The 24,749-nt window shown below is 47.1% G+C and overlaps 2 protein-coding genes across 2 annotated transcripts; one reads left to right on the forward strand and one right to left on the reverse strand.

Annotated features, from left to right (window-relative positions):
- Positions 1-11,309: 11,309 nt before the first annotated feature.
- Positions 11,310-17,868, forward strand: LOC123095904 (probable histidine kinase 4). The gene is made up of 11 exons (XM_044517474.1): positions 11,310-11,863; positions 12,345-12,578; positions 12,657-12,823; positions 13,355-13,573; positions 13,660-13,846; positions 13,926-13,977; positions 14,078-14,307; positions 14,498-14,596; positions 14,740-15,446; positions 15,935-16,432; positions 17,045-17,868. Exons 1-11 carry the CDS (start codon positions 11,528-11,530, stop codon positions 17,304-17,306), a joined length of 2,991 nt encoding a protein of 996 aa, XP_044373409.1. The 5' UTR covers positions 11,310-11,527; the 3' UTR covers positions 17,307-17,868.
- Positions 17,869-22,163: 4,295 nt separating this feature from the next.
- Positions 22,164-24,749, reverse strand: LOC123095905 (pentatricopeptide repeat-containing protein At2g37230; the record flags this gene model as incomplete). Its single annotated transcript, XM_044517475.1, is given in 1 exon segment — positions 22,164-24,749. A coding segment is annotated over 1 exon segment (2,234 nt), but the record flags the coding sequence as incomplete, so codon positions are not given.

Below are 24,749 nucleotides of genomic sequence, written 5' to 3' on the forward strand. Positions count from 1 at the left end.
ACTCTTGAACTTGTTATTTCAACAAGTCGAGCTTTATGGATAAAACATTTTATCCGTATCAGTTTTAAGTTCCATAAATATTCGTTAGACTCTAAGTCTTCCGAAAGGTGTATCAAGGTTTTAATCTTGAATCACTTATATGGAAACTAACTCGGGTTGTATTGGCATTTAGCCAATTCCGGAGTCAGGGCCCATCAACGCTTCCTTGTGTATCGTAGGTATAATGTTGTCTAACAACAATATCTCGTTTGCGCACCTGAGAGGTTTGCACGAGCCTTGCCTACGTGGTTCAGCTGCAAGTTCGACCGAAGTTCATACATTTTATTGTAGAGACTTCCGTATCAGTCGCAGTAGGAAACTCTGGAATTACTTCCAAGGTCTCTTTCCTTTGATCTGATGAAGATACTGTTTATCTCGTCGAGTTGCACTATTCTCCCACTCACCTTTTAGAAAGAACCATTCTCTTTAAAAGCACACCGTTTCGCGGCAAAACTATTTGCCTCGGTATAGTGAGGGAGGAATACCCAACATTTTGGTATAACCTACAAAGTAGCACTTGTCTGATTTGGAATAGGTTTGTAACCTTTTACACAAGCCCCATATTCCAAATGTTAAGAAAAGATATAACATGGTTGGGCGTACCATACCATGGCTTCATTTCAACAGACCCGATGTAGCTCTTTTCAGTGTAAAAGCCGCAGTCTCTAAAGCATCACTTTAAAAGGGATAATGGCAAATTTATTTATGTCATCTTTGACCTTACCATGTCATAAATGGTTTGATTACATCTCCACGGACTTTCCACTTGCAGTGGTGTTCCGGGAGGTGCAAGTTATGAAACCCCTTTCACAACTCATCAGACATTCGCTAAACATGTAACTCAAATATTCCTTTGTGCAATCAAATTGCAGAAACATAATTTTCTTGTTACAATAACTTCTACTTCATTTTTGAGAACCTTTCGAATGATTTCAAAAGATCCAGACTTACGTCTCATCAAGTAAATATCCATATATCTACTTGAGTCATTTCTGAAGATAAATAAATCCACCACTAACAACACTTATCGGACTACACACATCAAATGTATGATCACTAATAAGTTTGTTGTTCGTTCCTTATGGCCTGTGAACGGTATTTTAGTCACTTCACTTTTCGGAGGAAAGTTGCAAGTGTCAGATGATTCAAAATCAAAAAGACTTCAAAATCCATCATAATGGAATTTTCCATGCGGGTTTCTCCAATGTGACCAAATGTAGTGCCACACTTGTGTGGTATTCTTTTAGTCTTGCGACATTTAGCGTCAGTGTTATGGATGTATCATATTACCCTCAATATTCATAACATACGTCCCATCGATGATGGAAGTATGGCCCTTATGTTATTCATAATACTTAACAACAATTGTTGTTTTTATGAACAACTCTTTTGCAACAAACATTGTGCAATGGGCTAGAGTGTATGAAACTCTAAAATGAATTATGAAAGTAAACCCAGAGGTATTGTATTATTATCAATATTCATAACATACATCTCATTCATAATGAAAGTATGGCCCTTGTGTTATTCATAACATCGAACATAAAAAGTTCTCTTATGAACAACCTTCTTGCAAGATACCTTATGCAATGGGATAGAGTTTGTAAAACTCTAAATGAATTATGAAAATAAATACAGACGGCAATACACCGATGGAAGGTATAGTAACATTTACTATGTTCCCTGTGTATACCTTAACCTCATTTCTAGCTAGTCTTTCAGGCCATAGTAGTTCTTACATCGAGTTGCAACAGAATGCAATCGAGCGGGCAATTTTGTGATGAACTCACAATACCCAAGAATTAGTGATTAACATGTTTAACCATAATTCGCAAGAACTATATCTTTGACCAGCCTTCTATACATCAAAAACTTGTATGACATTCATACATGAGCTGGATATTCCAGTCTTCTTTCCTTTTGCCTTTATACTTCTAACAGTTTAACTTTTAGTATTTCTCCTACTCTCAGAAGAAGCACCCAACTTAAGAGTGGCATTAGCCCCGGACTTCCTAGGCGTGTAAGTCATACTAACACCCTTTGGACACTTCCTTTCTCTTTAAGTTGTTGTTTTATTCACCTTTCATTATATGACAGGCGTTCTTCTGGATCCCTTTCCCAACAGTCAAATGCATAGTAAACACTTTTACTAATACTTGCAAACAAACATTGCTTTGTTTGTATCTGAAAATAATTTTCAGTTCCATGAATATCATATAACTATCCCAACTTTCGAAGTTTGGGTTTCATGGAAGCAAACATATTCCACTTGACTGTAACAGAATTCTAGCTTTTGGATCGAAGGACGAGAGTCACATGATCCATAGCATTAGCGGGAGGATACGGAAAGCATGCGATAGGACAAAGTCCTTCTCGGCACTTTTGAGGACAATCCTCATATTACGTTACCAATCGTAAAGTTTTAACCAGATATTTAACAGCTATTCAATTTTAATAGGGAAGGTGGAAATGCGAGCCATTATTCTACAACTATTATGCAAGAAACACTTAGACAGTGTTCATAATTAATTGCACTGAGAATTAAACATGTTAATTCAACAGTGCGCTCCCACTCAAATCAATATCTCTCACAATTAATTTTGAGTGATACAAGATCCAGACTTCAATTCATCGCCATAGAATCATCATCTCATAACGGGAATTTTAATCGGTAGGCCAACTTGCCGATCACATCTCTATGTGACTCTTGCTCATCTTTCGATGCGTGTGTTCCGAGCTCAGGACGATCCTGCCATGAACGTCAAGACAACCAAGTGATCTTGCTGCGAGGTCTGACCTCACCCGCCTCACACTTCTCTAATCGTTCGTACCCATGCATCCATGGCGCACCCCGAAAAGATAGGTGCCGTGACGGTGCTACACTTGGGAGAACACTAACTACTTGATATTTTAAGTGAGAGATCACCCTAATAAAAGCGACTACCGCGCAATCAAGAAGGGTGCATCATAAGGGATAAACATCTCAGGCAATTCATAATAGCATGATATGGTATAGCCCTTTCTGACGGAGAAGTATTTCATTTCTTCGTCTTCGGCATTCGCGTCGGTGTTCACCTTCGCGAAGATTGCCACCACCTTGTCGATGCACCAGATAATATTGCTATCTCTATAGCTAACAAAATAATGCATTACAACAAGGTTGACACGCAGGTCATTAAAGTGCAATCATATGGCTCCAGCCATCATGCCGAATCATGACACGCAGGTCATGTTAATCAAATTACATCATATAGTCATCTCATACATAATCGAATTAGTATGAGCACTGCTATACCACATCACATGCACATCCTGCAAAACCAAGTTAGACGCCTCTAATCGGTTTATGCAAAATTTATTTTACGTGGCTTCTAAGGTTTTGACTTAAACCGCAGCGACCAACGTTTATCATCAAGTATGATTATTCAGGTTGCTAGATTAACATCTCGGGGTGTATGAAACACGGGATAATTAAATCTCGAGCCCCATACTAAACTTCGTCATACGCATGACCCCCGTGCAGATCATATCTGCAATGCCCTTTCATCTGCGAATTTCATCTTTCTTTTGACTACGGCAGAACCCAAAGAACTGATAGCACTTCCATGATCAATCAGGATCACGGATTGCCAGAACTTTGTCAAATTCCACCATGCTGTCTCGAGATTGAGCAAACGCAAATTCTAGGGAAGCAACAAGAACCTCGGGTAACAGATTTCATCTGTCACCCGCATAAATAATTTTCAGCAATAGATCTCATCTACTACCTAATTATATTATGCAATACCCATACATCTCCATGTATTCTAGATCGAAACCTGCATCTACGCATAGCACGGCTCTTGATGCCACTGTAGGGGAACGCAGCAGAAAACAAAAAATTTCCGACCTACGCACCAGCCCAGGACCACTATGGAGACTGCATACATGGTTTGATCTTTTTCGTTACCGACTCGTAGCGCAGCGGGAAGTAGAGTCGATGACGATCGGCGGTGCAGATCCCCGCAGCTAGGATTTACAACCTCCCAACCGCGAGGATGTATACCCTCATCTGCTCCTCAGACAGCCCTCCGGGAGGCGGTCGAACAGCCCCCCGGACGGTGTCGCGGACAGCCCTTCGGGAGGACCTTCGAAACTCGAACGGTCACTCGGACAGCCCTTCGGGAGGACCTTCGAAACTCGGACGGTCACACGGACAGCCCTTCGGGAGGCACTCACGAACTAAGACCGAAACTACGATCTCTCTACAGAGTTGCACACATACGGTGTCATCTATCCGGCAGGGCTTCGCCGTCCAGAACTAGTTCCTGCCGGAACCCAGACAGCCTTACGGCTCTACGAAACTCTTTTCGTGGGAGGGAGAGAAGAAGCCAGATAATGCATGGCATGTGTATGAGAGCAAGGGATGAGTGTGGAGGGCTGCCCCTCCACCTCTATTTATAGGAAATCCCAAGGGGGTAGGGTAGTTTCACAAAAAACCCAAAATGCACATGAATGAAGTCCTTCCACAAGGACCTAGGAGTGAAACCAAGGAACAAGAGGGTCCCCAAGGGGGGATACCCCATGTGGCCGGCCACACCCCCATGAGGGGCCCAAAAAATGGCTCCTATCCATCCATGTCATCCCCAAGATCTTTTGGAGCAAAGCCCCAAAAGGTGGCTTTCCATAAAGTAACCATAAAGCTGATTTTCACTATTCACGACGACATTTTTCAGCGTCTGATCGAACTGAAAATATTTATGTGGGCTAAGAACATTTCCAGTACCCACTAAAATGATTTTCAACGCGTTCCGAAACAATTCCGGTTTTAGTGATTTTCATCTGCGAAACGCATCTGAAGTGGCTCCGGCAGCTCCGGAACATTTCCGGTTTTTATCTCAGAAAATTCCAAAAAGCTTCCAGAATGATTCTGGCATCCTCCAAGAATTATCAGGCATGTGCCGAAACCAATTTGACTTAATGGTGTATCCCGAAACAACTTTTCGGTATCATCGAAACTTATCCGATGACCTCTCTCTGCGGTACGATTCCGCTGTCCGAAACTTTTCGGTGTCCGAAACTTTTTCGGTGATTTTCTCTCAGACTCCCTGTCTAGTATTCAGCAGATAGATGACCCTTAAGCGTGTGACCCTATAGGTTCGGTGAAGTATAGACATGACCCGGAACCCCTTCCGATCAATGATCAACATCGGAGCCGTGGACACCCATATTGACCCCTATACCCACACGAATAAATATTCGAGTGAACCTCCAGTTGCCGTGTGCTATTCCTGTTGCTTCGCGATATGTTACAAATACCCGAGGTGAGACATGTTGGCATTCCCGTGGATCAACAACTTGTCCACTATGCTAGTTACCTCGTTACCGGTATTGTTCTCTTTTCTCGTTATCGTGTTCCGGCATCCCCGTGATCAAATCACAAAGTGTCTGGCCAGACGATGATGGATACCGTAACACCGAGAGGGCCCAGAGATATCTCTCCATCGTCGGAGGAGCAAATCCCAATCTTGAGCTATCAAGTTACTTGACACACTTTTCCATGAACCCGTAAGCCGCCGTAATAGCCACCCATTTACGGATGACGTTTAACAAACCCCAAAGTTCATGAAGCAAGCATGAAGAAACTCGATACTCTCATGGTCTAAGGAATCATGCAAACGTTAACCATCTCTGTGTTATGTACCAATAAACTTGTGACGAATGAATCTCATAGCATAACATCAATCCGGGTCGATTCAACACAAATGTTCTCTTAACATTGTGCCCTCAAGGTTGCTGACATAGACATGCCCATGATCAGGAAAACATAACCATCATGCAACACTTGAGCTAGTCTTAGAGGCCAGACTAGGAATACATTTTACCGTTTATTATTCCACACGTGCATATGAGTCTTCCTCCGAGCCTCGTGGTTATTGCAGACTCGAGAACCATAGCAGTTATAGCATGGAACATAAACATAATTATGAACTCGGAGATAAATAATATCATTTATTATTGCCTCTAGGGCATATCTCCTACACGACAACGCCATTGATCGGGTTGCACGTGTGAGGAAGAGGTTGGGCTGAACTCTCCGTTTGGTGAATGGAGTGCGCTCTAAACCGACGCTCCTCAACGTGCAAATATGGAGGCTCGCGGGCTCGATTTGGTGCAGTCTTCATAAATCATGCACAGCGATGAGAATATGGCGACTCTGCTAAACCCTTTGTTTGACCACGACAGCATATGAGGTTATTACGGTGATTGTCGGATCTAGGGTTCCGGCAAAACCCTTAAGGTTCGAACTCTTGGGTGCGCGCGAAGTTCTTTCCCTCCTACCGATCCACGCCCTAGCTCGCTAATATCTCACGGATGAACACGACGAACTCGCAACACAGAAAGACACGAGATTTATACTGGTTCGGGCCACCGATGTGGTGTAATACCCTACTCCAGTGTGTGGTGGTGGATTGCCTCTTGGGCTGATGATGAGCAGTACAAGGGGAAGAACAGCCTCCTGAGGTTGAGGTGTTCTTGTGCTTGGTGAACCTGTGCGGTGAGAGCGCGACCTCCCCCTCTACTGTGGTGGCTAGCTCTACTTATATAGGCCCTGGTCCTCTCCTCAAATATTGAGCGGGAAGGGAGCCAACAACGGCGGGCGAATTTGAAAGGGGGCAGCTAGTACAAGCTATCCTGACAAAAGCGGTCTTCGCCTGCAAAAGGCTCTGGTGGTGACGCCGTCTTGGGCTCCACGGTGACATCCGTCTTGCCGTCCGTCTGGTCTTGGTCTCGTTGCACCGATATGGCAACCTTTGCCTGATGCCTCGGTACTCCTCGCCTGCGCTTGCTTCTTTAGCACCAAAGAGGAAACAAGGACGTTGCACGCGTTGTCACCCGCCTGGCGCCCGCCTGGTGCCGATCGTCATGGCTCACGTCACGAGAGCCTCGTGAGGTTTGCTCCGCCTTGATATCTCCGCTCCTCGCGAGGTAGCTTGGAGAGGCCACTCCTGAGGAGGTCTTGCGTCGTCCGCCTCGCGAGGCTTGGCCCCTCGCGAAGGTCTTGATTGCCTTGTTGATGAAGATGGGCCGTACGGGCCCGCTAGCATAGCCACGCCGTGGGCCGCAGGCAGGCAAGTCTGGGGACCCCCGTTCCCAGAACGCCGACAGTGATCGGCCCGATACGACAACCGTTCTAGAGTTGCTCTAATTTTTTTTTAAATTGATAGATCCGTAAATTACGCAGTCCAATGGACATAGGTAACTCTGCTAGACCGCTCATTTCAACCGCCACATCATATGAATGGTTATTATGGTGATCGACTGTATACGATGACTCTACTTGAGTTGATGTGAGATCACCGAGAAACTCGATGACTCCAACTAGTGATAGAAATGAGGACGCGGGTGCAGCGTTTCGGTGCCCAGGCTCATCTGCACCCAGTCAGAAAAATATCCCAAAAAATAAATAAAAAATCCAATTTTTTTAAGTGGTAGAAAATTTATTGTGTGAGGTCCGCTTCAATTTTCAGATCATTTAGACATCTGAGCAGTTCTCAGCAAAAAAGACAAACCGTGTTAGAACAATGCGTGAACAATAAACTTTTTTACAGATCCCGGATTGTCTTTTTTGCCGAGAGCTGCTCAGATTTCCAAATAATTTGAAAGTTGGGGCGGATCACATGCATCAAACTATCTACCATACAAAAAAATTGATTTTTTTTAATTTTCCTTGTATTTGTTTTCATTTTTTTCATCAGTGTGGGTGCAGGTGAGCCTGGACTCAGAAGTGGATTATCGTGAGGACGCATAAATTTCGAATCCCTGTTTTTGACGATCAGCATCACAGTGTGCACAGTATCTTCTCCACCTCGAGCAACCCATTGGGCACGAGCAGAATCCATGGCCCGCTCATGCACCACCCGGCCCGGAAGGCTATCGGTCCGCCGTGCCATCATAGATTCATAGTTTCCTCTTCACGGGGCGCAGCGCTGTATGCCCCCGTACTGTACTCCTGCGTGCGCGCCTGATGAGTGATGGCACACGTCACAACTCATTATGTGGTTCCGTTGTTTGCGCGACTGGTTTTCCATATAATACTCCCCTGACGATTAATCAGGTTCCAACCAAGCTGCTGGTCAACGGCACAATCCTCATTCTCTTTTCTTCCGTGCAATTATCAAACATCAGAAATCGTAGTTGGGTGGGTTGGATCAGAAGCTCAACCAAGCGCGAGAGAAGGCTTTATTGGCAGAGAAATACCGGGACAGAAAACCAATAAGAAAATGTTACGTTTTGCCACCCACATTTCGTGCTGTAAAAGCGAGACAATTCACCTCCGGGCCGGGCATCATGATGCGCGTACGACCCGGGCGATCGACCGGACATATCCGGGTGAAAGCTCACGAGCAAGCTAGTTCTACGGCACTATCATGCGATGATTTTTACCCGTCTTCTTGGTGGTATGATGAGGAACGGATGGATGGCGTCGTTTTCCAAGTGGATGTCATCGCTCACAAGAGGAGAGGAGGAGAGACATCGTCCCTTTTCACGTGTACTCGGCAGCCTTGCGAGAAGTTGAAAGGTGTTGATGCTGCAAGCTATGCACCAGCGATATTCCACCATGGTATTATTTCACCAGCAATTAATCAGTTGATGCAGTCAACGACTTCCCCTGAAACAGTCATTTGTTTTATAATGTGGGAGTCTCTCTTTTTTTTTTGCTAATATTTTGAAAGTGGGTGTCAAAGACAAAGCAGCAATGTTCCCACAGGTTTGGTCAGGCAGTGGTAGTACGAGAGAAGCATAGTACTGGGAAGAAATGTTTGGCATGCCCATCTTAAATCGGGCACAGTCGGGCAGAGCACTCAGCTATTTTTTTAGCTAACCCAAGCAGCGTTTAGCGAGAGTGGACCCAAAGTAGGGTAGTTTTTTGGTGCGAGATACCGCGGGTAAAAAGCGAGCGGAGCCCTACTGCTCCAAATCCGGCACTGCAGAGAGGGACCGCATTATCGTTTTACCGTGGCCAGGCCGCCTCGGCCTTCACGCGGTGGCCCAGCGCGCGGGCGACTCGCGCGACCGGCCGGCCGCTTCTGCGTGCCGTAGCCCGTAGTAGACGACCTCACGCCGTCCTCCGTGCCGCCGGCGCTCCCAACGGCTGGCCGCGTGGTGGTCTCGCCAACGAACCCGGCGCCGGCCGGTAGGCTTGGGGCAGCCCCGCTTGGGCATGTCATTTCCTGCGTGACGTACGGGCGCCGCGCCAGGCCGTTGCGGTAGGTAGATCCCAGTGTCGGGCCGGGATGGTGCGTGTCAGTGTGTGCGCGATCGATCAATGTTGTTTTCCCGGTTGAGAGATAGCGACGAGGAAGATGATCGATGGCACGGTCGATGCCTGTCATGCCATGCATCTACTCCGGCGCCGGAGTAGAAGACTTACGGCGCCACGGCGGTAGCTGAGGTTGCACGGTACGGTAGTATGATTTGTTATTTCTCATATACTATGCGTATTTTAAGTAAGGCGCCCGAAAGTATCCATCTGTCCGGCCGGCCGGAAAGCGACGCTATGCTTTAGTACGCCCCTACGGCTAGAGTAGAGTGCAAACGAAGCGCGCGCCCATCCAAAAGCAAGTGAAAACGCGCATAAACCCGGCACACGCACGCCTAATCCCAAACGTCCGTAGTAAAATACAGTACTCTTCTGATAATAATAATACACGATCAACGTGCGCGCGTGCGCGGAAGAACAGCGCATGCGGCAACAAGCAAGAGCGTACACGAACGAGACCAAACAAAGCCGCTCGCAACGTGCCGGGTAACTACAGTACGACTTACGCGAGCCCCCGGGCAGCTTATTATTACAATAAACAAACAAAAGCTTTGATCGTGTCTCACCCAACCGGAGGCTACTGGAACTGTAGGCGCCGTTAAAAACTCACCAGGGACATTGTTTAAGTAATCGGTGACCTGTGCATGTGGCCGAGAGATGCTCCGGCGCTTATAATACGTTAGCCGAAACAGTAGTTAGCATAAATAATGCTCGGCTAACACGGCGCTGCGCGTGGTGCATTTCTCTATGCGGAAATGTTCGGGCCTTTCTGTGCAGAAAAGAAAAGGCGACGATCGCGTTCTCCGTATCCCGCCGTGCTTTCGGACATTCTTCTGTGATTATTTATATGTGTCCGGCTCGGCTTGGGCTTGGAACCAAAGCATGCATGCATGCATGCATGGGTAGACATAGATTAAGCTGGGATTGGTTGCGGGACAGCCCTGCCGGTGAGCAGCGGTCGTTGCGGTCTGCCGGGATATGGATGGATCTTCTAGTTCAAGATCAGACATAGTATGTGCTGGGGCAGGTGGTGATAAGTCTGTCTGTAAGCTAGCACGACACGCCCGCACCAGCTTGGAGATGATGATTGAGCTCCTATGATTATGTGTTGCGTATATTCATGTCGTTGACGAGATCAGACACCCCGCAGCCACACACACATTTGGTGAAGCCCGAGCCATGCAATCGTGCCGTATCGAGAGCATAATTAACCAGCTATCTCCTGGCTGATCTCGTGCAGTAGTGCTGCTGTCTAAAATAAGATGGGCGGGCGATCGCGCGAGCAAAGGGAAAGCAGGATGGCTGAGAAAAGAAGAAAGTAAAAGCAGATGAGAGCGAGATATGTCCGAGGCGAGCGAGGAGGGATCGACCGATCGCTGTTGACTATTGACCACCACCTTCTCCCCGGTCCGTCCGTCCGTTTGTGGAGCGCGTGGGCGCGGGCCCGCCGCCAGATTTGGGAGGATCCCCCGCGGAGCAGATCCCCGAGACCGCGACGCGCGCACCCACCCGCGGACGGATCAGCCCAACCGACTGCTGCCGCGACCGACCGCGCGTCCCCACCCCCCCCCCACCGCCACCACCCGTGGGATGAGATGAGAAAATCCGCAGGCGGATCACCGTATCCCGGCCACGAACCGAATCAGAACCACCGCTTCCCGCACCGTCCCGTCGTTCGCTCGCGGCTCGGGTGCGTCCCAGCCGTGCATGCCAAGCTCGTGGCCGGGTGTGGTCGATGGATGCATGGATCGATGGACGACGGGGGTGGTGCCGTGGTGGCGTGGGGTGGGGTTCGGATAAGGGAGGGAAAGGGACGGGACAGCGGCAGCGACGGCTGGCTGGCCTGGCCTGCTGGGCCGGGGAGGCAGGCAGGGCCGCAAAAGGCAAGCGGGGCCCACCGGGGATGGGGAGAGAAAAGGAGGCCCGGTTTATTTTAGTCGGGCGCGTATCTCGTAAAATCCAGGAAATTCGATCGTCCACCCGTGGCTCTCCTCTGCTCTCCTCTCCTCTGGCGACGAAAAGCAACAAGCAGACCACACCCGAGAAGCGGACCGGCAGCGAGGCCAGACCGGCAAAAGCGACCCTGCTCTCCCCCCTCCCTCCCTCTCGCCCAAAGCGGAGCAGAGCTCCTGTCTCATCCTCTTGCTGCTGCTCGCGCATGTGAGCTGATTGGGCGGCGCGGGGATGGGGATGGGGGAGGCGGAGGCTGGGTCGCCGGCGGTGTTGGAGGAGGAGGAGGAGGAGGAGGAGGAGGGGGGCTGGGGGTGGCGCGCGAGGTCGAAGCTGAGCGCGGTGCTGGCGGCGCTGTGGGTGGTGCTGGTGGTGACCGGGGTGACGGCGCTGCACCGCAGCCTCCGCCACGGCGCGCTGGTCAAGGCCGAGGAGGGCATCGTGTGCATGTGCGAGGAGCGCGCGCGCATGCTGCAGGACCAGTTCGCCGTCTCCGTCAACCACGTCCACGCCCTCGCCATCCTCGTCGCCACCTTCCACTACGAGAAGCAGCCGCCCGCGCTCGACCAGGTCCGCCCCTCCGCCCGGCCCCGACCACCCACCCACGCACGCCCTCCATCTCCATGTGCGCCGTACCACGGCAGCTCCAACAATTGTTATTGCCTCCTCGGCTCCACTGCCGCGCGAATTCTCTGCCGATTTGTGGGCGCCATGCTCAGATGCTCGCTGGCTCTGCGCCCGTAGTTAATCGCCTGTCTTCTCAGCCCTGGTTCCTGCTGCCTCCCACATCCATTACGATGATATACCTTGACCATGCAGCAGTACATGCTCTGCCTTTGCCTCTGCGGCTGCTCCCTCTCCATTTAATTCATGCGAGAGCTTTCCGGGCCTGCCATGAAAGGACATGCCATGCCAGTACCAACGTTTTACTGCAGCCTGCAGCATGCATGCCAGCCTTCTCAACAGGAGCTCCTGTTTCGCGGTTTGAGTTTGACTGCGGGTTGCTCTGGCTTTAAATTAATGCGTGCGCTTCTTCTTGTTCTTGGAGCAGGACACCTTCGCGGACTACACGGCGCGGACGTCCTTCGAGCGCCCGCTGCTGAGCGGGGTGGCGTACGCGCAGCGGGTGATGCACGCCGACAGGGAGGCCTTCGAGCGGCAGCAGGGCTGGATCATCAAGACCATGAAGCACGAGCCCTCCCCGCCGCAGGACGAGTACGCGCCGGTCATCTACTCCCAGGAGACGGTGTCCTACATCGAGGGGCTCGACATGATGTCCGGCGAGGTCCGTGGTGGCCTCCCTCTGCTCTGTTTTTTCTCAACTTGTTTTTTGGGGCTCTGAAGGTCTGTGTTGCTGCTGCAGGAGGACCGGGAGAACATCCTGAGGTCCAGGGCCACCGGGAAGGCCGTCCTCACGAGGCCATTCAGGCTCATGTCGAACCACCTGGGCGTGGTGCTGACGTTCCCTGTCTACCTTGTCGACCTTCCCCCGGATGCCAAGGTGGAGGATCGTGTTGCTGCTACCGCGGGGTGAGGCTTCCCCTCCCCGCGATCAAATTCATTTCTCTTCTACTCCGTATTCTACTCCACTGTAGAACTGCCAATTCACCGCCATTTGCTGCCCACTATGCTGCTCATAAAGGAAGCACATTAGTTTGTCAGAGCGCATTAGGACTGCTGTCACTAACCACAACAGTGTGCTGCACTGCTGCTACATGTTTTACTTCACTGTATCAGAAAATGAAAGAAGGTTTACAGAGGTTTCTATTCACAGTTCCATTGTGAGTACATCATTGATCAAAATGGTTCTTTTATATCTGACCTTTTTAGTGCCTTCTTAGAAGGCTCCGATTGGCATCAAGCTGGCTATTCAAAAGCACCTATTCATTACTATTTATGGATATAGTAGTTATTTGGGACTTGAAAGCACCTCTTTTGAGGTGCAAACGAAATAGTCTTACTAAAACTAGTAAGATTCCCCTAACTAACTGAACTCGACGGTTCGGCGCAGCTCAGCACAACAACCGCAAACTAAACCCAAATTCTGATTTTGCTTGACAGATACCTTGGAGGCGCTTTCGATGTAGAGTCACTTGTGGAAAATTTGTTGCGGCAGCTAGCTGGCAATCAGGAGCTGGTGGTCAATGTTTATGATGTCACAAACCATTCAAATCCTCTTGTCATGTATGGGTCTGAAGTCCCTCTTGGTGCCCCCTCACCCTCACACACCTGCACGCTAGATTTTGGTGATCCGTTCAGAAATCATCACATGATATGCAGGTGAGGACGTGCGGATTGGTCATTTTGATTCTGTCAAAATGTTTTTTTTGCATCTTTTTTACCCCTCTGTCCATTATTGTGTGCAGATACAGAAGCGAGCCCCATGTTCCATGGTCTGCTATTACTACCCCATCTGGTGTCTTCGTTATACTTATGCTTATCGGCTACATAATATATGCTGCCTGGAATCGCTATGATAGCGTTAAGGAAGATTGCCGGAAAATGGAAGCACTGAAAAAACGGGCAGAAGCCGCTGATGTTGCTAAGTCTCAGGTCAAGTTTTGTTGGAAGTTGCTAGCTGTTGAGATGTTCTAAGATTATGATCTAACATACCCTTCTTTGTCATTGCCAGTTCCTTGCAACTGTTTCTCATGAGATCAGGACACCCATGAACGGTGTGCTAGGTGATTCTTTTGTATAAATCCTATGCATTCCAGCTTATTGTTCATGTAATTCCTTTCTTCCAAGGGAAGTGACTGGTTTATGTTTTTCTTGTTTTTGTAGGAATGCTTGATATGCTATTAGACACAGAGCTGAAGTCAACCCAGAGAGATTTTGCGCAAACTGCCCAAATCTGTGGAAAGGCATTGATATCCCTAATTAACGAAGTGCTTGACAGGGCCAAAATTGAAGCTGGCAAGTTGGAGCTAGAGTCTGTACCGTTTGACCTTCGGTCCATCCTTGATGAGGTCGTCTCTCTATTTTCTTCGAAGTCAAGAGAGAAGGGAATTGAGGTTAGTTTAAATTTGTTCGGAAACTGGAAAAATATCATCAGGCATGCTAATGCATGATCATACTGTACATTATTCGCCCTAACGTTTCTTCATTTATTCAGTTCTTAAAATACTCGCATTTCAGGAAAGTATTTTGCTTAGTTAACTCATTGGTTGCTCTCCTAATTTCTGTTTACTCCTCAAATCGTAGCTTGCGGTATATGTCTCTGAAAGAGTTCCTGAAATCCTGCTGGGCGATCCTGGAAGGTTCCGTCAGATAATTACAAACTTAGTTGGGAACTCAATTAAGGTAAATGTGCACCGAAGTCCCACCTTCTCTCGTAAAAAAAAAACATGCCTGTGTTGACATATCGGACAACTGGGTTTACTTAAATTGAATTATGCCCCAGCTTACATTGTATTGTTGTTTGCGCTGTGCTTACCTTCTCACAGTTCACAGAAAGGGGACACATTTTTGTGCAAGTTCACCTGGCAGACCATTCAAATCTAGCAACTGAACCAAAAGTTGAATCAGTCGCGAATGGCATCAATGGACATATAGATGAGACAAGTGTTGTATCCACAAGCGTGCCACACAATACACTAAGTGGTTTTGAGGCTGCTGACAGCAGAAATAGCTGGGAAAACTTCAAGGCTTTGCTTTCTTATGACACAAATGATATGGCGTATGGAAGTGATTCTGGGAATGTCACTCTTGTAGTAAGTGTGGAAGATACAGGGATAGGTATACCAATTCATGCCCAAGGCCGGGTCTTCATGCCTTTCATGCAAGCTGATAGTTCAACATCTAGAAACTATGGTGGGACTGGAATTGGATTGAGTATCAGCAAATGTCTTGTTGAACTAATGAGTGGTCAGATAAACTTTGTCAGTCGACCCAATGTTGGGAGCACATTTACATTCACCGCAGTCCTGCAACGGTGTGAGAGAAATGCTATTAATGTCAGCAAGTCTGCTTTGTTGCATCCTCTGCCATCCAGTTTTCAAGGTCTATCCACACTGCTGGTTGATAAAAGACCAGTAAGAGCAACTGTAACGGAGTATCATTTGCAAAGACTTGGCATTGCCTCGAAATCTGTACGTACCATTGAGCAAGCACTCGGTGTTTTGCTTGGGAGAAATGGCACTTCGCTAACCAGGTATTTATCAATGACAACTTACATTATAAGTGCTTCCTGAGTTACAAATGTGAAGTGATAAGTTGCCATTTTTAGAGAAAAGGGAAGTGGAATATGCTTTCATCCTTATAAATATTTAGCTTTTTCAGAAAATATGCTACAAGAATTTGATTGCAAATAGGTTGATAGTGGCTGTAGAGTATAATATTGACCATGTCATGTTGTTACTGCTTGTTCCATCGCATTTCTGATTATTTGGTAGAATGGATTCTTGGGTTTGCTTTCATGTTGTATTGCTACTACTATGAAGTTTAGTTCTTCTGTTCATGACTTAAAATTTGTAGAATTGGATGTCGACTCCTTATTTTCAGAAAGAAAAACACTTCATTATTTCGTAAGCAAGTGCACTTTTCAAATAACTACTAACATGATTCTTAACTATGTTATTTGACATATTTTTATAGCCAGTTTTATCCTGTTGAACTTAATGTTATATGAATTTGTTGCAGCATGCCCAGGAAACAACTTTCCATGTTATTAGTTGAAAGTGACTCATGGGGCTTAAAGATGGACGTCCCCTTGCGTACTAGATTTTTGGAGATGAAACAGAACGGGTGTGAATCGGTGTTCCCTCAAGTTATTCTCCTTTCATTGGCTGATTCAGACAAAATGAAAGCGGAATATGCCGTTGATTCTGTCATCACAAAGCCTCTGAAAGCAAGCACACTTGCAGCTTGTCTATTCCAATCACTTGGTATCAGTATCACACAGGCAAACAATGAGAAGAAACATCATGGCCCAGACTCTCTTTATGGGTTGCTTCTTGGAAAGAACATCTTGGTGGTCGATGACAACAAGGTAAACCTTAGAGTTGCTGCTGGTACACTAAAGAAATATGGGGCAAAGGTGGAGTGCGTGGAGAGTGGAAAAGATGCTCTTGAACGTCTGCAAGTCCCACACAAGTTTGATCTCTGTCTGATGGATATTCAGATGCCAGAGATGGATGGGTAAGCTTATATGCTATCAACCTATTAAACTTATACATAGTAAACTTGAGCATATTTGTTTTTACATCTAACCCTAAAACTTGACACACCATCAGTCCCAATTTGTACAAGCACAATCACATGACAACCTGTTCTTGTTGAGTTATATTTCTGTTTCTTCTTTCATGTCAGTTATAAGTTATAACATGTATATATCTGACCTGAAAAAACATGTATATATCATCTTGATAACAATGGCTGATTGGGAACAGTACCACATTCCAAGCTACATATGATTGAATGTGTCACTAAAGAAATTATACCTTTTGAAATCTAAACCCCTAATTAGAGGCTTGTGTTCTATCTAATACTGTAGTAATTACAACACCATGTGATGATTATAATACTAAAGCTAGTATACAGAAATATGTGGCGGTTCCTTGTAGATTCTCATATTTGTGTAGCCATGGCCTCATGGGTGTTTAACTTGAGTCAATATCTCTTGTGTAACCAGTACAGTACATGTTGGTTGCACGCGTCTCCTTTTAATCGCTGCACACGTCTTTGTACTTGAGTCAATATACCACCCTTGTGCTTCTGTTTAAAGGAATACATGTATTTTTGATACGCTAGGTTTGAGGCAACCCGGCAAATACGGGCAATTGAAGCAAAGGCACATGAGCAGAGAGACAATGCTGATAATTCAGATGCAGGTAGTACAGCAAAGAAGGCCCAATGGCATCTACCGGTCCTGGCAATGACTGCCGATGTTATCCAGGCCACTCATGAGGAATGCACAAAGTATGGAATGGATGGCTACGTCTCGAAACCCTTTGAGGAGAAGCAGCTGTTCAAGGCAGTGCAGAAGTTCTTGGGACCTAGCGCATCCAGCTGACGACAATCCGCGCATTCCGGTGTGTGCATTGACTGGGAGAAACTCTGACTGAACGGAGGCAGCTATGTTTTGTGCGATCCTTCAACGGAGGATGCATTCTGATTCCGGTGCTGCCCGCGGTCGCGGCTTCTCCGGAGTCCGCGCGACGATCAAGTTCGTGGCGAGGCGGGCAGCCCAGAGAGGTAACAGAGCTGTACATGTATTGTATTGGCAGGCCCTGTCTTATTACCGTAAGCTAGGAGAAACATATGCCGAAGGGCGAGCACTGCGTTGGGCGCTGTTGGGGAGCAGCATTGTGTACTGTACTGTACGCGTTGATCTAGATCATAGTTTTTGCTGTACAGCTTCCACGGTTTTTCTGCTCCGGTCTGCTGTTGACTTCACGGCACGCAGACATGGTAAGGCTGGGAAAAGAGAGATTAATTTTTGGCTGTTTTACTCCGTACTGGAAATGTGCCGGTATGTGTGGGTTAAGCTGATGTAAATGGGTCGATTGCATTTCCATGTGGATATGTATTGGGAGGAAATAATGAATCGATTATGGGAAATGTGTTGGGAAGGAGCTGTTGAGTCCAACTGTGAATGTTTGTATCACCTTCCATTCTGTTCGAGTAACGATTTAGAGGAAATCTCCCTCCAAAGTACTTATCCGTTAGCAAACCCTAGATCCATGTGGGGGAGGGGACTTAACGATCTTTAGAATGAATGAGAGGAGCTAGAATTCACTGGCTTTAGATCACTGGAGCAACAATTTGCGCTTATAAGATCCTTGCTAGAGCGAGCTTGGAATTTGCAGATCATAATGCTGAAAGGAGATAAGCAATGTGAGTGCTGTGATACACCACCTCGTCCTAAATTTCCGAATAAGGATGGGCAAGAAATTGTGGTTACACGAATTCAAGATGGCATATTCTCGCCATGTGTAATTTCCTATGAATAAGGAGCTCTAATAAACTACTCCACGCGTTCCTAAATATAAGTCTTTTTAGAGATTCCAATTTAAATCTCTAAAAAGACTTATATTTAGGAACAGAGGAAGTAGTTAGAGAGGGCATGAAACAATATTTGACATTTAAGTAGTAAGAACAGTAATGTATTGCTCCAGGTGCGGCTGGTACCTTTTCCAAATTACTCCCTTCGTAAACTAATATAAAAGCGTTTAGATCACTACTTTAGTGATCTAAACGCTCTTATATTAATTTACAAAGGGAGTAAGTCGCTATGCGAGCGAAGCCCCCAAACTCCTCGATGCGAAACTGAATGTTGGTTTATTGGAGAGATGCAGCTAAACATGCGCCGTGGGAAATGTAATGCACTAGACACATTATGTGTGCACCTTAAGATCTATCTGATCGGCACCTTAATAATTTTCGAGATGGTAGGTCAGTAGAGAATATCTTTGTTTTCATCAGAAAATAAAAGAAGAAAGGTTTTATTGATTGCTCCTTAACGCAAGCATCGATCGAAGCAATGACTCACAGTTTGAGACCTCAAGTCATCTGGGATTGGAACGACTGGGTACCCTGCAATTCAAGTGGCTTCTGCTGGCCACTACACTCTATAGGTAGACTTGTTTGCGCAAGGGAAACGGGGATTGCCGGTCCTACAAGAGTTTGAGCATAACATAAAATGGACACCAAACATCGGCTGAGAAAAAATATACTCCCTTAACTTTGTACTAAATCTGAGACACTTATTTTGGGACGGAATGAGTACCACAGTAGAGACCGTAGCACGTCCCTGCTACTCTCTGTTTAGTTAGTAGAGATCTAAAGATCTTATATTTGTTTACAGAGGGAGTATAAAGAAAGGTACTCCCTCCGTCCCATAATATAAGAGCGTTTTTTTACACTAGTGTAGTGTAAAAAAACGCTCTTATATTATGGGATGGAGGGAGTAAAAACCAGTACTGTAGTAAGGGCCCGTTCAAGTCCCTCCGCTCCACGAGGCCACTCCCGGAGCTGGCGGAGTTCCAGCTAAAAACTGCCGAGCGAGCGAACAAGTACTCCGCAGATTCTTAAATTCCAGGGAGCGGGTGGACTGCCAAACAGCTCCTAAATCTCACTGAAACCACTCTACTCTGCATTTCCAAGACCAGCGCTATTGTCTTGACTACTGTAGTAAATCTCACTGAAACTCATCCTGCTCAGACAAGATCTGGTGAGAATCAGACACAGGGGAGTGCTCAGAGGAGCTCGTGCTGTGGCAAGCAACTGATGAGTAGAGAGTACTGTTCATGACCTCCTGAGAGCAATTCACAAAAAGGAACAGTGTATAGCATGTGACGGTCACTTTTCAAAGAAATGTCATGGGCACAATTAGTATGCTCTTCTTCACCCAGACCCAGACGTGTGTTCTTTCTCCAAGCCTACAAGATCAGGAGAAAGCCAGTAATGCTTTCCATGACACCAATTTTTCTGTCATGACATCTCATGAGGTGCTACTGCACTAGCATATGCATTAAACTTGACAGTGGCTACACCTAAATATACAACAGATCCTGCTTCGAAGAACGGCCAATTCAAATTGTGCCGCACATGGATTTGTAATTTTTTTGGCATGATAGTTGGTCAGTTGGATCTTCTGAAAATGCCCACACCCGCAGTGCAGCCACATGAACAATACTGCTTGCAAATACTTCCACATAGCAACTTTTCCTCGCCCAATTGCTTGTTTATGCTCAAACTTGCCTCTCGCTCATCGGACTGCAGCAAGTCTACAATCACACTCAGACCACTATAGCACGGCAGGAGGTTGCCTTCACAACCAGAATTCTCCTCGGGCACAAGGACTAGTCATGGACAGGGGTTTGTAGAAACTTGTTATCCATGTGCCAGAACCATGAGTTGGTTGCGAGATCTTATGGGTTTCACCTCTAGCCTACCCCAATTTGTTTGGGATGCTTTGTTGTTGTATTTTATCACACACACAGAGAGTAGTATTGTCTTGCTATTGTCATGCCTTCACCCTTCACATTTCCATATCCGGTTCAGTGGAGAGATGACTAAATTCGTCATGGCTTTTCTTCTCAGCCATGGAATCGACATGGCCACAGCTTCAACAGTTTGGCGTGACCAAGATTTCTTCAGACACTGCCCATGGTTCCGGTGCAGCAAAAATGGACCTGAGATCCGGTTTCCGCTCCAACTTGAATCCAGCAATTCATCACGTGGAGCAATATGCGCGAAGATAGAATGCTCTGGCCAAGACACTGTCCTACTTCACCCAGTTCTTGGCCCATTCAATGTCACTGCCAGAGACTATAGCTTATCATCGCCCCGCTTGTGCAAGCGTGCCATAAAGTTCAGAAGTTCATCTCGCGGAGTCTACCAGCTAACTCCAACCATCAGTGTAGTCTCTATATGGTGAACCAGGAAAGCTTTTAGGCTGTTCAGGCGAGATCACGCCAGTTCACAATTTTATGGCTAGCCCATTCTCCTGCCTTAGCAACGCAACCTACTTCTTGTATTTGGTGAATGCTAAAGAAGCCGTCTATGTTCTTCCATTGGACTGCAGAGTCATCTCAGATGTTGTCATTCCCATATTAGGTGGACCAGAGACACCATCTATTGCCTTCTATCCAGGAACGGAAGAAGCGCACAAATTTTATGAGATGAAAGTCTACTGGGATACAGAGCCACCATCCGTTGCCTTCAATTGCACGGAGTGCCAACAAGATGGGTGACCCTGCGCATTCAGCTCACAAAGGAACCAACATTTTGTGTGCCTCATCCTCATGGTATCCTTTCTAACAGAACAAAACCTATTTTATGTCTTAACTTAGTTTAATACTCCCTCCGTCCCAAAATAAGTGTCTCAACTTTGTCCTAACTCTAGTACAAAGTTGTACTAAGCTTGAGACACTTATTTTAGGACGGAGGGAGTACGTTAAATCTTATTAGGAATCTCCAGTTTTTATAGTTCAGTTATTTACTACTGCTTGAATGCTGTAACTTCCAGGAGATTCACTGCTATAATATTTTTCTGAATCAATACAGCATACAAATTTGACTAACTACCTCTAAAGGGAATAATGGCATGTTTCCCCTGGCAACATACAGCTATATGGTTACAACTTTCAGAATTGTGCAAAGTCATGCATAGTGCCCAACTTAATTGCTAAGAAAAAAGACCCAAAATTGTAGCAATGCAAAATTATGCATGTTTTAGATGTCCTTTGATTTCATCAGGTGATGCGAGCCAGTATGACAGACTGGTGACTATGAGATGAGAAATAGATGCTTTTGTAACCTTCACTACCTTACCCTAATCATTCTCAATCTCCAGTAATGACTCCCTTTAGTCCCCAGAGCTAGGACCATGCAAAAACTTGCTTCTCATGTTATAATTTTTCCAAAAGGAATATGGCTTCTGATGATATCAGATTAATGTAAAGACCATTTATCTTTTACATAGACTAATATTAAGAGGCTGTTCCTAGAAAACCAAACTTTTTCCTATCTCATTGGCCAAAACAAAGTTATTTTGCCTTTTATGTACTACTAAACCATCAATGAGATCTTATTGTTCATTGCAGGTACCACTTCCATTCAAATTTTCCTTTGGCTACACATTTTTTTGGAACAAAGAAAAGTATCTGCTACAGATAAATTATATTAGCTATTCTCACTCCTACATTCCCTTATCCTCATTAAATCTGTAAGCTGCGCCTTTCTATCGTTAGATAATGTGCTGATTACCTGTACACTGTATTTATGCAGCTACATCATCAGTGGGTGGCTTTGTACTTCTTGTGTTGATGGTGGCTACTATCTTTCACTGAAGATGAGATATAACAAAGAGATACATTTGAAGGTTGAAATGTTTAACAAGGTGAAATAACAACAGCATACAATGTGGATCAAAGCCTTCCTCTTGCATCATGGCAAAACAAAATTCTGGGCTGTCTTTAGTACAGCCACTTATAAAGAATGAAGTAACAGCGTATTATAGATGTAATTCTGAACTAAATTCATAAGAACTACATCTGCCTCAATTATTAAACATGTTTCTTCTCTAAGACATGGTGCAAGATTAAATCAGGGTTTTCATGAGAAAGGTAAATTTACCTATCTTGCTTCTGTGCTAGGATGAAAATCCTGATTCGACAGATGGCCCAACAGGCATTAACAAAACAAACAAAGAGCTGATTTATTTTCTTCTTCAATTAGAAAAGCAAATAGGATCTCCCATGAATTCAGAAACCTCGCTACGCACCCATGGCAGTCTTTTTGCCCCTCTTGGATGTTGACGATCCATTCTCCACCAAGATCCTAGACAAAATGTCAGCTTGCTTTGAGTATCCTCCAGCTTTTAAGCTATCCATCAAAGCATCACACCCCTTCTGGTCTACAACACCTCCTTTGTGCTTGATCTTGCAGAGCATGGAGTAGGCTGGCAATGTCTTCTCCTCAGTGTACAGGGCTTCCAGGACTTTGTCATAGGTTGAGAAGCTAACTTCAAAGTCCCGATCCAACGCAAAATCAGCCAGCTTATGTGCCTCCATCACTTTGTCCTTCTGGCAAAGGGAAACAAGCAACTTATCTAGATCAGGCACAAAGCCATTTTCCACCATCAGATTGACACGACCAATCGCCTCCTCTACATGACCCCTCATGAAGAGAGCTTCCAAAATCATATGTGCCATATCCATGTTCTCAGTAACCCCCTTCTCGATCATACTCTTCATGACCCTACTTGCAGTCTGAACCCGGCCATCATTGAAAAGCGACACCATGACAGACTGGAACAGAGCTGGCCTTGGTAAGTGACCATGCACCATCATGCTGTCCAATGCTGTCTTTGCATCAGCTGGCTCATTTTTCTTCAGGAAACTATCAATAAGTAGTGCATGCGAATGGGGGTCAGTAGGGACACCACGGCGTGTCATAATGGAAAGAATCTCCTTTGCAGCCTCCAGCGCACCTTCCTTTGCATGCCCACGGATAAGACTGTTGAATGCAGACTTGTCATCCACGCCTTTCTTCATCAGCTGCCTGAAGAACGTCTCAGCCTTGTTTGTATTTCCATTGTTGCACAGATACTCGATCACTGGATTATAAGCCGGTGCTTCCAGCACTGGACTCTTTGGGCTAAGCAGTGTGCCCTTCTCAAGAAGCTCATCGAGCACCTCCACAGCACGATCACACTTACCACCTGCACACAAGCTCTCCATCAACACACCGTACTGCCTCGGATCCACCAGGACATGCTTGAACTGCCCGCTCTTCTTATGCACCTCCAATGCCCCATCCAAATCCCCAGCTTTGCACAATGTCGACACGAGCCTCAGAAACACCGATTTGTCCTTTGGCGTGAGTCGTCGCTCTGCCATATCCTCCACTGCCTTCCGGGCCTCCGCGGCCTTGCCCTCGTCATCACAAAGCCCCGGCATCAATGCAGCAAACGTCTTCTCACTCAACCTCAGCCCCTTCTCCCCCATCTCCTTGAACAACCCCACTGCCTCCTCAACCTTATTCGCCTCAACATATCCCTTGATCATGACATTGTATGAGATTGAGTTCCGCTCAAAACCAGCCACCGGCATTTCATCAAACACCTTCCGCACACTCTCCATATCGCCTGTCCGCACCCAGGCATTGAGCAGGGTGTTGTAGGTGGTCACATCAGGCGTCACCCCGTGGTCCTTCATGTCCTCAAAGACCCTCACGGCGGACTCCATCTTCTTGCACAGGCCGAACCCCCAGATCAGCGTGTTGTAGGTGGACAGGTCCGGGACGACGCCGTCGGCGATCATGGCGTTGTAGATCCGCCTGGCCATGGCCTCGCGGCCGCGGCAGAGAATGGCCTTGAGCACGGCGTTGTAGGAGAGCGCGGTGCGGGCGATGCCGAGCTCGGGCATCAGGCGGAAGAGCTTGACGGCCTCCTGCGGGATGCCGGCCTTGCCGTAGGCAGCGACGAGGGCCGCGACAGTGGCCTCCTCAGGGGGGATGGAGAAGGACGGCATGGTCTCGAGGAGGATGCAGCGGGCGTGGTTGAGCATGCTCTTGGACGCGAGGATCGGGACGAGGAGCGCGAAGGTGGCCGGCTCCGGGCGGAACCCGGCGCGGCGGTACGCGAAGCGGAAGAACTGGAGCGAGAGGTCGGCGCGGTCGGCGGCGGCCGCGGCGGAGATCACGCCGTGGACGAGCGGCGCCGTGAGAGTCGGGGAGAGCAGGCGGACCGAGTTCTCCATGCGGGTTGTCCACTTGCGGCGGCGGATCATGTGGAGGATCCTCTCGTGCAGGGGCTCCTCCTCCCGGGGGGCACGGGCCGGGGCCGACTCCAAGGCCTCTGCCTCCGGACCCGCCGCGGCCGTTGCTGCCGGAGCTTCTTCCGGGGTCTCGACGGCGGAGGCAGCGGCGGAGGATGCTGCGTCGATGGTGGGGGCGGCGGTGGAGGAGCAGAAGGCATGGCGGAGGTTGAGGGTGGTGGGTGCGTGGG

This window comes from Triticum aestivum, chromosome 4D (genome assembly GCF_018294505.1).
Source record: "Triticum aestivum cultivar Chinese Spring chromosome 4D, IWGSC CS RefSeq v2.1, whole genome shotgun sequence".
NCBI classification, from domain to species: domain Eukaryota; kingdom Viridiplantae; phylum Streptophyta; class Magnoliopsida; order Poales; family Poaceae; genus Triticum; species Triticum aestivum.

Excerpts from the sequence above, each read along its gene's own strand:
- LOC123095904 (XM_044517474.1), top strand. The coding sequence starts at position 11,528 with ATGGGGATGGGGGAGGCGGAGGCTGGGTCGCCGGCGGTGTTGGAGGAG. Across the intron at positions 14,597-14,739 it reads TAGTTGGGAACTCAATTAAG|TTCACAGAAAGGGGACACAT; the intron begins GTAAATGTGCAC and ends ACCTTCTCACAG. Across the intron at positions 16,433-17,044 it reads CAGATGCCAGAGATGGATGG|GTTTGAGGCAACCCGGCAAA; the intron begins GTAAGCTTATAT and ends TTGATACGCTAG.